Below are 16,116 nucleotides of genomic sequence, written 5' to 3' on the forward strand. Positions count from 1 at the left end.
AAAACAAACTTGCATAGATCTGCACCACATGAAAATGTTTGCATGTTAATTCAACAAACTGTATCCTTTTTGTTTCTATAGAAAAGGGGATTTTATGACTTTCCCAAAATAATAATAAAAAACTTATTGTTGACCCACCCAGGCCCCAGGGGCCATGGTTTGAATTACTTAACAAACTTGAATCAACAGTATTTAGAGCAGCTTTCACACAAGTTACATTTGTATATTTCTTTTGTTGTTAAATGGTTCTTCATAAGAAGATTCTCTTAACAGTTTCCATCTTATTTTAACAATTTTCCTATCATCAGCCCAGGGAAGAGGCGTGTTCCCCGGTTACAACATAACTACCAAAGTCTACACCGTGCATTGCAAAAGTTGTTCTTGAGAATCTGAACAACGATAGACAAAGACTTTATCAGAAAACTTAACAAATTCTATGAAATGTTTAAGAAAATAATGATTTCGTTTTCGTGTATGTTGCAGGGTAACCTCCGAGGTCGAGAAATGTTGTTTTGAAAATATAAGACTATAGATTATAGACGTTTTCCTATATAAAGCTACGAATTAAGTCACTGTGACGTCATAGCAATTTCCGAAACAATCTACTTTGGTTTTTGCTGACGAAAAAGGCGAGTAGGTAGGGGTATTCTAAATCATCTATATATATATATATATATATATATATATATATATATATATATATATATATATAAATCTTTCAAGTATTTAGTTTGATGTTAATAGATTGAATACGGTTCAAGAAAAATTTGTCTGTGCATCGCCAAGTTTACAAATGTATCGCTCTCGGAATGCAGACGAATGGTTTATACTGAATGACAAATGTTCAGTCATTTATGAATTTTGTTTTACTACATATATTGACTAATTTTTATGATCATAAAATTCAATTATCAGCCATCGACTTTAATGCGGTATTAACAATACTCGAAGAGTAAGCGAGATGTGTATCAATTTTCTCATAATCAATTAATACGTATGAAGGTATATCGTAGAATAATGACCACGAAATTCCGTTGGTCTTTGCAATAACCGTGGCAGTAGAATTCAAGACCAATGCTGTAACTCTGCACGTGTGACAATTGAAATAAACCTTTAATGAGCTATATATCTTAATGTATAATAGTAAATCATAAAATCTGGCGACCGTGACTGACAGACGGAAAGGGGTAACACTAAAAGGGGCATAACAACACTGCGTTACTCCACATGCAATATAAAAATACAACATTGAACCTGTGAAATCATATACCTTGGCTGTAGAAAAGAAAGGGAAAAATTATTAATCATTTTCAAGTTTTGAAGGCCAAAATATAAATGTAAAATTTCCATTCAATTAAAATATTGATCCCCCTTGAGAAATATATGTGAATAAAGTTTAGCTACATAGACGAACTTGATTCGAATTCAATGGTGCCTAATTCATATAAAGAGAGTAAGTCCACTTTTGAAAGAGTAAAAACGAAAATATTCGAAAGCAAGTCACGGAACTTAAGAATCTACTTTAGTGTATAATCATACAGAATTTTTACACAAATCCTCCAGTCCTTGATTTAATTCTTTGTTGTCTTGCTCCTTCTGGAACTTGTATGTAAAATATTGCTAATGATAATTGGGAATCATATACATATAATTCACAAGTTATTCTACCGGTACCTTCGTTAAATCAAATCGACAATAAAAAGATTTTTTTTAAGTGTAAGATATACTAATCTATTCCCCTTCCCCCACAATATTTTATTCCTTGTTAACTTTTTCGATGATAGCTGTTCATATTTATAATTTACTTAAATGAAAATAGCATTTCTGATGATTTGACATTACTCCAGGTTTTAGGAAATAAAATTGGGTAATTTCTTATGACAATGGTATATTTATTTCCTTCTTGGGGGGTCACCTACCTGTAGGCATTTGCTACGTTCCATTTATTAACCTCTTCCGAATTTCCTCGACCTTTCACGAAATTTTTTCCAAGTGGTTTTTTCACTAAAGGTTCTAGTGCAGTTCTTAATATTGCAATTTCATCTTGTAATTTTTGAACATCCTCCTGGCGCTAAACACAGGGAAACAAGTGAAGACAATATTTGATTAGAAAAACCACCACAAATTTTATGTACATAATCAGAGACAGATCTGTTATGTATGAGTCTCTGACATGATCTAGATGCGGAAAAAGAAAGCTAGGTTAAAAGCACATCACCTCTGTTAAAATCTGAAAAGTGAAAAGTCTTGATTAAATGAACATGCAATACTAAGGAATGAATTTATTGCAAAGGCCAATTTATGAACAGGAATATTACTTAAGATAAATCCTGTATAAATAGTCTTTAAAAACTGATATGAGCAACAAAACAGGGCAAACCTTTGCAAGCACTTCATTCCTTAGAATGAAAAGCAAACTTCAAAGTTGAAATTTACTTTTAGAATTGAGCAGTTAGCATGCACAACAGACTCTGAAGGATCTGGCAGGAGTTTGGTTAAATATTGGTGAGTAATTGTGGAATACACTACTGAGGAAGCCTTGCCCAGCAGCCTTCACTACACACCATCAACATACCACTACAACTGTCTAAACATCGGCTAAATTATTGGCTGTCTGGTTTCCATCTTGTGTAGCTTCATTTCCATTTTCCCGGTTTGTCTTGTTTCCACTTCTGTTGGTAATGTTACCATTCTTGCCAGTAGAGGGAGATGGGCTTTTAGTTGGGCTGTTTTTTCGGCCTGTGTTAGGTGTTACATTTCTAGAGGGTTGTGTAGGTGTGTTATTGCGTGACTGAGTGGGTGTGACATTTCTAGAGGGTTGTGTAGGTGTGTTATTGCGTGACTGAGTGGGTGTGACATTTCTACTCTTAGAAGGTGTAACTGTTCGGCTATTTGTTGGAGTTTTATTCTTACCCCCTTTGATGGGAGAGACAGGCGTCTTTCTATTAGATTCCCCACCTTCAGGAATTGTGCCCATTTGAGTGTTGCTGTCTTTCCCCTCATCCCTAGATGTGGATGGGTGTTGGTCTACACTAGAACTAGGGTTTTTCATAGAGCTAGTGTTGGGTGTGGGGTCATCCCAAGACCCAAGGCCAGTGTCAAGGTCGTTGTCTTGACGTAGATAATCTGGCTGGCCAGTATAGATGTTGCTCATGCCAGTATTTGCTTTAACTTGGTTCACTTGAACCTGCAGGTTTTCTAATCCTGATACTCTCTGTAAAGCACAATACATAAGCTGTGACAACATTCCTATCTAATGTGCTCAAACATAAAGTAATATGTGCATCTGTTTAACTTATCTAAAATTTTGAATAACGTCTTTCATTGAAGATTTCTAATCTGTTTAACTTATCTAAAATTTTGAATAACGTCTTTCATTGAAGATTTCTAATCTGTTTAACTTATCCAAAATTTTGAATAACGTCTTTCATTGAAGATTTCTAATCTGTTTAACTTATCTAAAATTTTGAATAACGTCTTTCATTGAAGATTTCTAATCTGTTTAACTTATCTAAAATTTTGAATAACGTCTTTCATTGAAGATTTCTAATCTGTTTAACTTATCCAAAATTTTGAATAACGTCTTTCATTGAAGATTTCTAATCTGTTTAACTTATCTAAAATTTTGAATAACATCTTTCATTGAAGATTTCTAAGGACAATGTCTCTCAATTTGTATGAAAATTTGTCACAATACAGCTTGTTTGCAAATATTGTACATTTGTATGTTCCAAATTTTCTCTTTAAAGTGATTTTTTAAAACAATGTATGCACCTTTTGATTCCTTGAGTAAAATGAAGTTAATCAAAATGGGAAGACTTTAATAATTTGTATAAATGATTTTGTGCAGAAACACTGACTGTCTAAAAGCAGAATAATACTTATAATTTTAGTTTGCTCCTAAATATTTCAAGTATAAGCCTGCATTTGGAATATATCAATTTGTGTGCAATGATATCTGAGATTTCATAAGCCTGTCAAATAAATAATATTTTGGTTCAAAGATAAAATTCCAAAAAATAAAATCCACAGCAATAGGTAAATGAATTGACAACAATAATCTGATATGCTTAGAGAGGTCACAAACATGAAACCACACAACAAAATTGGACACCTAGAGTATAAACTGAAAATATCAAACAGGAAATCAGTTCTAAACGTGAAATCTATACAATGAATGGCTATTTATACTACACACAATACATAAATATTTTTAATGTTATCCTTTAATTATTTTTCTTCTACTAATTTTCATTATTCATAACTTACTTTAACAATAATAGTGCTCATAATATCATGAATCATATAATTATATACCCAAATGTCATGTGATCAAAATGTCCTTATACCAAGGAATTCGCAGTTTTTGTTCTGACTGTATCTTAAAATATCATTACATCATATAAAGTCTTTACATTATAACAAGGGTCATACATGAACATTTCTGTTGTGAAATGTCTTACAATGCCAGAACAGTGATTTATTAGGTTCTGTAAATACATCATGTCGTTATAACCGGGACTTACAATTTTGTGTTCTGACTATCTTATTGGGTTCTGTATATACATCATGTCATTATAACTGGGATTTACCAGTTTCTGTTCTGACTGTATCTTATTGGGTTCTGTATATACATCATGTCGTTATAACCGGGATTTACCAGTTTCTAGCTGTTCTGACTGTATCTTATTGGGTTCTGTATATACATCATGTCATTATAACCGGGACATACCAGTTTCTGTTCTGACTGTATCTTCATGCCAAGCACTGTTTTCACGGTCTGAATGGAGTCTGCCAGCTTACGAACACTGCCCTGCACCTGTGTCATCAACAAGAAAGAGTTGTCAGATTGATGGCCTGGTACACTTTTAATTTGTAAATAAGAGATAAATTTGATATTGATACTTTTCAATAAGAAAATTTTAATGAAATTTAAATCATCTACATCTGCAATATTGATCTTTAGCTACACAATCTAACACACATAATATACTGGTTCTCATGATGGTATATTCAATATTGTGATATGAAAATAAAAATACTCTATATTGAAAGAGAAAGCACATCCACAATATAAAAAATCAGATCTAAGCGTCTATAAATTTGCTCAAGATCACTCTATTTCATCAATAAAATTTGTGTTCAAATTCTAAAACTGAAATCAACAGAAAAAAAATTGCACTTTTGTTCAAAACTGAAAGCTAGTCCTTCTATGAAGGAGATCTCGGTGAAAGCCAAACCTGGGGGTCAGCCGAGGCGGCAGCAGCAATCTAAATTTGCAACAACAGTTTTAAATTTCTTGAAATGTGTTAGCCTTACTGTTAATCTCTAATTGCTTCCATGCCCATGTTTACTTGTTGGAAATTGGGATGAATAATGTGAACCTTTTACTCATTTTGGGATTGATTTTCGCACAATTAGCAATATGCATTCATTGCAGATTCATAAATTTGCCATATGCATAATTTTTATTGCATAAACTTTGCCCAATTGTTTCTAAAATATCAGTCTGAAAACGAATCACAATTTCATTTTTCACATTATCCAACATAAAGGAGACAATATACAAATATAGCCCTTTCATCCATAGATATATCGACTTCACAGAAAGCATATCGACCGAGCACAAAGTTTTTTTTCTTGCATTTAGAAGGTCAACTTTTTGGCTGTCAGCATTAAATGAGTTATATTTTTAATGTTTAACATCAAAAATGATTTTTTTTTAAAAAAAAAAAAATCGTGAATCAGTCCCTAAGACTGAATTCCCAGTGATTTGTTTCAGATTAAGACCACAGCTAGGAATGAGAATTATATACAGGTAGCAACATTTCAAACAAAATTTACAACAATTTGTATTTCAGAATCTGTGTTAAATTCAGTAACAACACAATTCGTGTTTCCTGCTGTGCAAATGATTCAGACAACAATTCATATTTCTCTAATATACAGACAACAATAAATTTTGACAACAGTAATGTATTTCTTTGAAGTACTGACAACAATGAATTTTGACAACAGTTTGTATTTCTTTGAAGTACTGACAACAATGAATTTTGACAACAGTTTGTATTTCTTTGAAGTACTGACAACAATGAATTTTGACAACAGTTTGTATTTCTTTGAAGTAAGTGACAACAATGAATTTTGACAACAATTTGTTATTCTTTGAAGTTACTGACAACAATAGATTTAACAACAATCTATATATGTTTATGTACTTGTAACAGTGACTGACAATCTCTATTTCTCTAATATACTCATTTCTCTAATGTACTGACAACAATTTGAATTTTGTCTCTGTACTCACATTGTCCAGGTCGGACTTGGTGGCTGGCAGTGGGTCATGTCTCTGCTTCAGGTTTTGAATCTCTGCCTTTAGAATCTCTGATTCCTTTGTTCTGTTATAGATAAACAAATTCATTCATCATGTCCCTAACAGTACAGAGGCTTAAGTTGTCACCCTTTAAATAATGTTGTTTAGTATTTTTTCACCTCTACAAACAAAGCTCAGGACTCGGATTAAGACTTGCATTTACCAATATTTGTATGGCTGATATTTATTTTCAACAAATTTTAAATAGGTATATCAGTAGAGATTTGAAATAAAGTTCTGGGAGGGCTGGCCTTAAAGGCCAAAATAAAAAACAACAACAATTAATTACATTAACAGATCTGGAACCTGTGCATCAATAAAAATAAACATTTGATAATAATGGGGTATGCTATACCCAGTAATATCCAGAACTTTGTAGTTATCATATCAACATCTCAATGGAGAATATCTCGGCTAGAAAACAGGCTTGGATTTCTTGAAAAAATCTCAAACTTAAGTTTTCTTTTATTTGAGCTGTTTGAGCAAAATCTTAAGACTTAAGTCCAAGTTTTGACTTGGGCTTCATTTGTGAAAATCCAGGCCAGATAAACATCAATGTAGTACGAATTTCTTATGATGGGATAGCCTTTATTTCCCTAGAAGTCTTTATGATGGGATAGCCTGTATTTCCCTATAATTCTTTATGATGAGATAGTCTTTATTTCCCTTTAAGTCTTTATGATGGGATAGCCTTTATTTCCCTATAATTCTTTATGATGGGATAACCTTTATTTCCCTTCAAGTCTTTATGATGGGATAGCCTTTATTTCCCTATAAGTCTATATGATGGGATAACCTTTATTTCCCTATAATTCTTTATGATTGGATAACCTTTATTTCCCTATAAGTCTTTATGATGGGATAGCCTTTATTTCCCTTTAAGTCTTTATGATGGGATAGCCTTTATTTCCCTATAATTCTTTATGATTGGATAATCTTTATTTCCCTATAATTCTTAATGATGGGATAACCTTTATTTCCCTATTTGTGTATACGTCACCAAATTATCACTGACCTGGCGTCTGATTCTGCGTTAAATCGGCTGTCCATGTCCGTCTTCATCAGACTCTGTTTCTCTTGCAAGGCATACAGCTAAGTACAGAAAGTTCAAATTCAGGTATTCTTATTGCAGAAGTCATAGATGTATCAGTATCACTGATTTTTTCCTTTTCTTTTTTCCAAATAAGATTTCATTGATAGGGGATACTCACCTCCTCTGGCAGTTTATTTAAACACTGATAGGGGATACTCACCTCCTCTGGTAGTTTACTTAAATACTGATAGGGGATACTCACCTCCTCTGGTAGTTTACTTAAATACTGATAGGGGATACTCACATCCTCTGGCAGTTTATTTAAACACTGATAGGGGATACTCACCTCCTCTGGCAGTTTATTTAAATACTGATAGGGATACTCACATCCTCTGGCAGTTTATTTAAACACTGATAGGGGATACTCACCTCCTCTGGTAGTTTACTTAAATACTGATAGGGGATACTCACCTCCTCTGGCAGTTTATTTAAACACTGATAGGGGATACTCACCTCCTCTGGCAGTTTATTTAAATACTGATAGGGATACTCACATCCTCTGGCAGTTTGGTGACACTAGTAGACAGCTGTTTAATTGTCTGTTGTGTGGTGTCCTGCCATAGTGATATAGCATCCACTTTCTCTCTAAGGTTTTGTGAAAGCACAGCAGTGGCCTAGAACACAACAATTATGAAGTCATTACAAATATATGATGTCATTACAAATCTATAGTCAGCTATAATCATAAATATTTCATCCAAAATTTTTTTTTTTGGTCATATGAAAACAGAAAAAAAATGTGTTCTAAAGGTGAAAGTCAAAAAATCAATAATAAAAATTTCCCCCTTTCAACATTTTTTTTCCTTCTCCATTCTATTTTATGATGCCTCTCCTAACCCCCTCACCCTCCCAAATAAATAAAACTTCAAGTGCAGGAATACGCAACTTCCGAGATATCAGCTCTTCTGTGATGGAGGTACATTCAGTGTTCTATTGAACGCTTGAGTGGGTACAAGATGTATACATATACTCTCGAGTAGCTATGTAAATACACATAATAGTAATGAAAATGTCAATTTTGTTTATATCAGCTGTTGGTATACATTAAACTGACCATATCAAGAACAATATTCGTTTGAATTAGGCCATCAAATTAAATATGAAATTATTATTTATTTCCTCCTCTGCACGAGTGATATTTTAATCAAAGAAAAATGGTGATTGACGATTTTTGTTTGAGCTATTTTATCATCAAATACTAATAAACTTACTAATATTGTGTGTCCCTGCAGTTTGGGTGGTTGCATAATGTCTGATAATTGGCCTTTAGGCAATATATGAAGGCGGCGATAAGCATTTGTACCCACCGCGTGTGGACGATAGTATGTTTTGCGTCTCACTGTGCGTAAGAGTTCCACAAAGGGAAAGAACTATTGGGCAACTCGGAAATTGTGTATTAAAACTAGAAATGCCTAACAAGTGAATTTTCCTACCATGAATTAATTAAAAGAAGTTTGTCTTAGACATATTGTACAATGATAAGCTCAGCTAATATCTTTAGGTGCGATAAGCTGTGATTGTTTTTCCCATCTTGTGCAAATTAAAAAGCGTAATCTATGATATCTATCACATAGGCTTTAGATACATGTATTACTCAATGTCAATTGTCTAACTATAGTGCAGCACAACACAGGACCAGATTTTCCTTCGAGACTCTTGTAAAACACTGGAAATAATAGATTCGAACTCCAAGTGTTAAGGGCATACCTCCATCTGTTCTTTTTCCTTGCAGCATAGGAAAAATAGTGTGGCAAAATATTAGTAATTATAAGTTATACATACAACAGTGACACACGGCCACATCTAGAAATTACTATGGTATATAATATGATTCTATGGTATTCTAAGGAATTATACCTCAGGGGAGTTTGTCCTACTCTGTTCACAAAATAGATATATACAACAGTTAAATTTACTCTGTGTTAATCTAATTGAATTATTTCAAATTCTATACTACGTACCTCACAAAGTGGACTAAACACAATGATTGAATTCTGCATTGCAATCACAGATTTTTTTTTTTATCATTATGGAATATTCTTTTACAGGAGAAAATAATCTTTCATTATAAAATGAAATTAGGTCATCATGTTTTAAATATTGAAACTCAGACAGTAACTTTTATAACCCATGGTGACATTCCTGCAAAACATTCCAAATCAGACTAAATTACGCCATACCAATCTGTGCTCAAAGTAAACCTCATTCCTCACAAACTTCTAAAACCAAAGCAATACATTATAGAGTTGACTTAAAAACAAAAGACGAAAAACACATAACAAAGTTTTCGCAGATATACTTACAATGTCTTTTTTATTTGATGACTTTATTTGAAACTAGAAATGTTCAATTCTAAACTGTACAGTCACTATTAGACTAATTCAAGAAGAGAACAGGGGAAATAAATAAGAGAAAAAATGTGCACACTATGTTGTCATTTCTTTTCCAACTCTATAAATTAATAATCCTAGTGGACACAATTGAACTAGAGAGAGAAAGAAAACAGAATATTTGATGCAAGCTCTCTAAATCATTGACCCTTGTAAATTATACATTTTTTTTGCTTATCTCTGCAAATAATTCTGAAAAAAATAACTTAAAAGAGAATAAAAATGCACTGGTGAACTTTTCTACATAACTTCACTCAATTTTTACCTCCTTGTTCTCAAATTTCTTAATCATCTGCAGAAGTTTGATATAATGCAATGTTACTAAGCAGAAGTTACACTACGTCAAGTTTTGAAATATGATCATTAAAACCTCCCAAAAAACATCCTTGACTTGCTATGGTAACTGTTGCAAGAGCTTGCTTACATTTGTACCTCTAGACAAGCAAAATATTTTTCAAGTTACAACTGTAACAGATTTTAGCGTTAAACACCAAAAGTCAAATTATGCCTCATCACACACCATTACATATGAGTATGTAATGGTATGAATGTTGAAAGTATTGAATACATTTATTGGCTCTCTACCAAACACAAAAAGATTCATCTAGGCACAACATTTGTCTTCAATAGAAAAGATCTACAGGGCTGAAAGCATGTTTGGGAATATTAGTAAAATTGTAAGTTAGGACAATTACAACAACACTGGAAAGAGATTAATTGTTACCGAATTATCTTTATGCTGTTCGAATCATCAGTATAGGAGAGTAAATGTATGCATAAATTAGTAATGGTTTCTTTGTTTCAGAAAACTGAAAAGATTTTCATTTGTAGCTATAAAAATATACACAAGTAAATGTTACCCTCACACACAGAAATTACATTTTACCGATAGCAATCAACAGAATTTCACTTCACCGAAATGTTAGTCTGAGAGCATATCAGATCACTAACACAATATAACGTATATAGAGAATAGATACATACAGTGGCAACTCGGGCCTCCAGCTTCTCCTCGAAATCATTCATGCGCGTCTTCATGTAGCCCATCCTGGCGTCCAGATCTGTCATGGCTCTTGTGCTGGCCTCCTTCTGTTCCATAACTAATCCTCGCACCTCTCTCTTCAACTAAACCAAAATCAACATACATGTGTCTTAATTAAATATCTTAAAATTGTATGAAAATCTGCAGACATAATACTGTATAAGTGGTATTTTTTAGCGAGACGCAAATTTAGCAATTTGTCCATAGATTATGATTATATATATTTAGCACGAGCTAATTTTAGCGACTTTATAATTCCAAGAAAGATAGCTACCGGTATTACTTCTCATATGGAATTTTTTTTTAGCGATATTCAATCTTAACAATCTCAACACTGTCACTAATAATGCCAAAATTAAATCCTCACTAAAAATACTATTCCTACGGTATTCTGAAGAGTTGAAATATTTTTCTCATAGATTTCGAATTAGGAGCTCGTTAAATATAGATCTGTCACAGCTGTTCTGACTATGGATTACCTTTTCATTCTGGCTTGACATGGCCTGAGTTATTCCCCCTATTGACTGCTGAAGGGAAGAGGTAGCAATCTGTAATTTCTCATTGACACTGGCCAACTTTTCCACAGTACTTGCCTCATGCATTTTCCTACAATATGAAATTCAAATGTTTGTGGATTATTGAATGAATCTTTCATTTTTCTTTGTCTGAAGATAATGTATCTGCATTCTTATAAAATTTTGAGAGCAATTTCAGCTGATCAGAATTTATGATACATGTACCAACTACTTTTTGCCAAGATATTTATTTTTAAATCTTCTTTCTTAATTACCAGAAACAAACACAGAGTCACAATCAAGTTTTATCATCCTTTTATTAATTTGTCATCATGGAAAACAATTGGCATTCAATACGCTCACATTTAACTTAGACAATGTTGTAGACTTACATAAACAATTCTCACACAATACAATTTATAGTAATCAAATTAAACTTCACACTTCTAAGTATATTTTATTACTAGCATGCACTACTTTCTCATTTTGACTAATTTCTGCACCCATCACACTCTCACCTGTGACTAATTCAAGCATCCATCACTTTCTACCTTTCTTCGATTAACTTCAGCACCAATCATTTTCTAACATTTAACTAATTCAGCACCAATCATTTTCTCACCTTCGACTAACTTCATGAGTACCATTCTCTTTCTCACCTTTGCCTTACTTCAGCACCCTTCCCTTTCTCACCTTTGACTAATTTCAGCACCCTTCCCTTTCTCGCCTTTGACTAATTTCAGCACCCTTCACTTTCTCACCTTTGACTAATTCAGTATGCATCATTTTCTCACCTTTAACTAATTTCAGCACCCATCATTTTCTCTACTTTGACTAATTTACCACCCATCACTTTCTCAGCTCTAACTAATTCAGCACCCTTCCCTTTCTCACCTTTGACTAACTTCAGCAGTCAGCACCCATCATTTTCTCAATTTCGACTAACTTTAGCACCCATCATTTTCTCATCTTTGACTAATTCAGCATGCAACATTTTCTCACCTTTAACTAATTCAGCATGCATCATTTTCTCACCTTTGACTAATTTCAGCACCCATCACTTTCTCAAACTGCTTCCTGTTTTCAGCAGATTGCTTTTCCACAATCGAAATGGATTCATCTAACTTTGATATTGTGTCTTTTGTTTTAACTTTCTCATTCTAAAGATAAAAAGTATAAACAAATGGTAACATCAGGGCCACAGAATCATAACAACAGTTACAAAAATTAGCCTGGATCCTCGTACGTAATGAAAGCACACCACCAGAGATGTTTCATGACAATGTCCTCTACATACAATTCCTTTGTAAGCTTTTATCTCATCACTGACACCCCTCAGTGAGAATAATAGAATCCTTCATTATTACATGTACGAGTGTGGGATAGGGAAATTCCACCGAGGGGACAAGATTCGCAATCTAGGATGAGGTTATGCCGAGTCATAGACAGCGAATCTTGTTCCAGAGGTGGAATTTCCCTATCCCACACAAGTAAATAATGAAGGATTATTTTTCTCACATTTTACCTACAGTTTAGTGCATAAATTTAGGAGCTTTGAGAAAATTCTAAATTATCAAAATCCTCGTTTGAACTTCGATGCAAAAACTAATTAGATAGGCAGAAAGAGCATACCCGACAATGGTTTACACTGTAAGTGTAAACTAAAAAACCCAAGGTTGTCCACCAGAAAGCTATATACATTATTAATTTGTTGTGCTTCACCAAGTAACGTAAATCTTCACCGTGTAACATAAATCATAGAAAATATCAAAGGACGTCGCAGCAGTGCGAGACAGAAAAATCTCACATGGCTGTCTCACATGGGTAAAGTCAATCTCACACTGGTGGTAATGTGAGAAACTGTATTCTCACCTTGAACTGTTCCTTGACATCCAGATTCAGTTCCTCGATGGTGTGCTTCAGCGTCAGGAATTTCCTCTCAGTGTCCTCCCTCATCGCCCTTTCTGATTCTCGCCGGGTCTGTTGCTCTTGATGTATCAGCTGTTGTGTAAAGTATTATATATAACATGTTATAGAGTTTCACACACAACATGGCTGAAGGGAGTCCAACTAAATAACATTGTAAAGTCTTACATACAGAATAGCTAGACAGACTGAACATATTTCTTAATTCCAAATAATTCCGAATTCTAATAAATACTTAATGAGATCCCCATATCTTTTTCACTCCTTATTTTCTCTTTCGATAAGATTGTCACTGACAGGTTAAACTTTCATTTTCCGAAACGTCCATGCAGATATATATGATCCCTAATTTTCCCCCATCCATTTCACTTAATTCCCTTTCAGTGATCCAGATTTTCCCTATCCTCTCATTTTCCCTCCCAAAAATATCCTCATATTCTGCCACCCTTTCACTTTTCTTACAGTAAATTCCACAATTTTCCCCATTCCCTTTCTTTTTTCCACTCGAGTAAGTTCCTCTGATCACCCCTCTCACATTACCTTTCAGTAAAATCACAAGATTTTCCCCCAGCCTCCCATTTGCCCTTAAAGTGAGATTTTACCCAGCCTATCATTTTCCCTTTCCTATCCATATATTCCCTCACCCTTTCCAGCTGTAGGTATCTCTCCTGCATTTCTTCCCTGATTTTGATTTCCTTAGACAGAAGTTTTTTGTTGACATCCTCCACGGTGTCTGCGACTTTAGATGTCAGATTGAGTTTGTCGGCCTGGCTGGCATGGTCTTTCTCTCTCAGTAAGATATCCATTGAATGCATGCCCTCGTCTCGCCGTCGATTGGCTTCACTCAGCGACTGTTGTAATTCATAGATTCTACAAAATGGAAAATTAAATATCAAGGGCAATAACTCATATTACAGCTCATAATCTTTTGTAAAATATTACAAGCAAGGCATTTCATTTAAAAGTTGTATTTTTTAAAGAATATTTTTGAGAGAAATTGCCATTGACCCACACATGCATGCATGCACATGCATGTAAGTCAGATCAAATTTATTACTACAATCAACTGTCATTTTCAGGTCAAGTTTACATCCTATTTTACTGTTGACCCACTTTTTTGACATTTGCTGCTCCAAGGTTCTCCTTTCGTTGATTTCAGACTCCTGTTTGGCTCGGACATCCACCAGAACATCTCTAAGCTCTGATAACCTATATACAGATATAAGATATATAGTGAAAACAATACAGCAGGAACAGTTTTATTGTTCGAGTTGTTTGTGATTGAAATATACATTTGTACATGGTTCTTGGTTGTATTGATGTATAAATGCACATGGTTCAGTGAATAGTGAAGTGATATATATGTGTCCTTGCATGATCATACCAGAGGTGGGATCAAGTGAGCATCCCTTGTCAACCGACCACACCTACCATGAGCCCTATATCTTGATCAGGCAAATGGAGCCATCTGTAGTCAAAATCAGTGTGCCAAGAACAGCCTAACAATTGCTATGAAACACGTCAGACAGCATTTGACCCAATGAAAGGTTGTATTGGCAAACTAGATTGTTATAATGACCATAGACTTTGCGAAATGCTGACTTTAAACGAGACTGTTGGAACCCCTGCACTAGCTGCAACTTATTTGTCAGTAGCCTGCCTTTATTGAAAAACTGATCATACGTGGAACAAGCTCTTGCGTATCGAATCAGTTGCGATATATAAACACCATATGTATACAATTATATTGAAAGTTGTTTGTTTAATTGATTTACATCCCATCAGGTGTTTTAAACTATTATTTTCTTGATATTATAGTAAAATAGGAACATGGGTTATCTTGTGTATTTGATCATATCATAAAATATATGAACATTGTCATTTTACGAATTATTTACCTGGTTTCCACCTGTCCCCGGAGTTGTGTCGTCTGTTGGTCAGACTGGGATTGAACATTAGATGTTTTTCTCAATGCCTCCAGCTGAAAAACAACCCACCCTACTATAATGATAATTCTCATTAACACTCACAGCTCATTAAGTTTGAAACTGAAAAACAGTTTAATTAAGGTATTTCAGTTAAACATATATAATGTAATATGTATCAATATTGGAAAGTAAGTTCATATAAACTCAGTAATACTTACAAATACATATTTATGCAAAGCAAACCAAACATTTTTTTCTTGTTCATATAGAATCAATGAATTTTCAATTAGAAGCATCTTTTCTAATTATAACTATAGATCCCTACATAAAAGCAAAACAGTGTGTCTGCAACACTTCAAATTCATTCAAACATTATTTAATCTATTTTTGACTGCATATATCAACCAAAATATCTGAAAGTAAATAAGACAAAGAAAGAAAACACAGCACGACCCTTAAAAACTACAGTGACACAAAACGAGTCTGGGATACATAAAAAGCTGTGGGTGTTGTTTTTTTGTTTACGCCAACACTGAAAATGAAATTCAAAATGGCTTCCCGCCTCTCGCATTCAACATGTACCCATGTATTATTTCATTGCTGCCCTGATATCGTAAAACAGGTGGAAGCGTTATGTGCCTGCTCTCTCACTTAAATAAAAAAATGTTATAATACCATTCTTGAACTCACTTTCTGTTGAATATAGAGATTATGTTACTGATATTCAATCACTGTCTGTATAAACCCAAATATACATGTACTTACAGACTAATTATACATTTATATGTACTTACAGACTAATTATACATTTATATGTACTTACAGACTAATTATAAATTTATATGTACT

General features: G+C 33.8%; 1 protein-coding gene across 17 annotated transcripts in view; it reads right to left on the reverse strand.

Moving 5' to 3' along the window:
- The window catches only part of LOC125668762 (serine/arginine repetitive matrix protein 2-like), a 50,278-nt gene that overhangs the window by 13,998 nt on the left and 20,164 nt on the right, over positions 1 to 16,116 (reverse strand). For 6 of the 17 annotated variants that reach the window (XM_048903156.2, XM_048903147.2, XM_048903157.2 and 3 more), the window contains 15 exons: positions 15,238 to 15,320; positions 14,453 to 14,548; positions 13,984 to 14,209; positions 13,286 to 13,414; positions 12,449 to 12,573; positions 11,378 to 11,504; positions 10,841 to 10,981; positions 10,122 to 10,148; positions 9,174 to 9,191; positions 7,961 to 8,080; positions 7,389 to 7,465; positions 6,308 to 6,398; positions 5,241 to 5,270; positions 4,733 to 4,819; positions 1,920 to 2,071 (listed from right to left, as the gene is read on the reverse strand). In XM_048903156.2, the coding sequence (XP_048759113.2) occupies positions 1,920 to 2,071; positions 4,733 to 4,819; positions 5,241 to 5,270; positions 6,308 to 6,398; positions 7,389 to 7,465; positions 7,961 to 8,080; positions 9,174 to 9,191; positions 10,122 to 10,148; positions 10,841 to 10,981; positions 11,378 to 11,504; positions 12,449 to 12,573; positions 13,286 to 13,414; positions 13,984 to 14,209; positions 14,453 to 14,548; positions 15,238 to 15,320 (1,529 nt within the window). Of the gene's footprint in view, positions 1 to 1,919; positions 2,072 to 2,575; positions 3,215 to 4,732; positions 4,820 to 5,240; positions 5,271 to 6,307; positions 6,399 to 7,388; positions 7,466 to 7,960; positions 8,081 to 9,173; positions 9,192 to 9,323; positions 9,345 to 9,769; positions 9,803 to 10,121; positions 10,149 to 10,580; positions 10,596 to 10,840; positions 10,982 to 11,377; positions 11,505 to 12,448; positions 12,574 to 13,285; positions 13,415 to 13,983; positions 14,210 to 14,452; positions 14,549 to 15,237; positions 15,321 to 16,116 lie in introns of those variants that run through there. The other 11 variants (XM_056164381.1, XM_056164382.1, XM_048903161.2 and 8 more) reach the window with 10 other exon arrangements.

This window comes from Ostrea edulis, chromosome 4 (assembly GCF_947568905.1).
Source record: "Ostrea edulis chromosome 4, xbOstEdul1.1, whole genome shotgun sequence".
Classification (NCBI taxonomy): domain Eukaryota; kingdom Metazoa; phylum Mollusca; class Bivalvia; order Ostreida; family Ostreidae; genus Ostrea; species Ostrea edulis.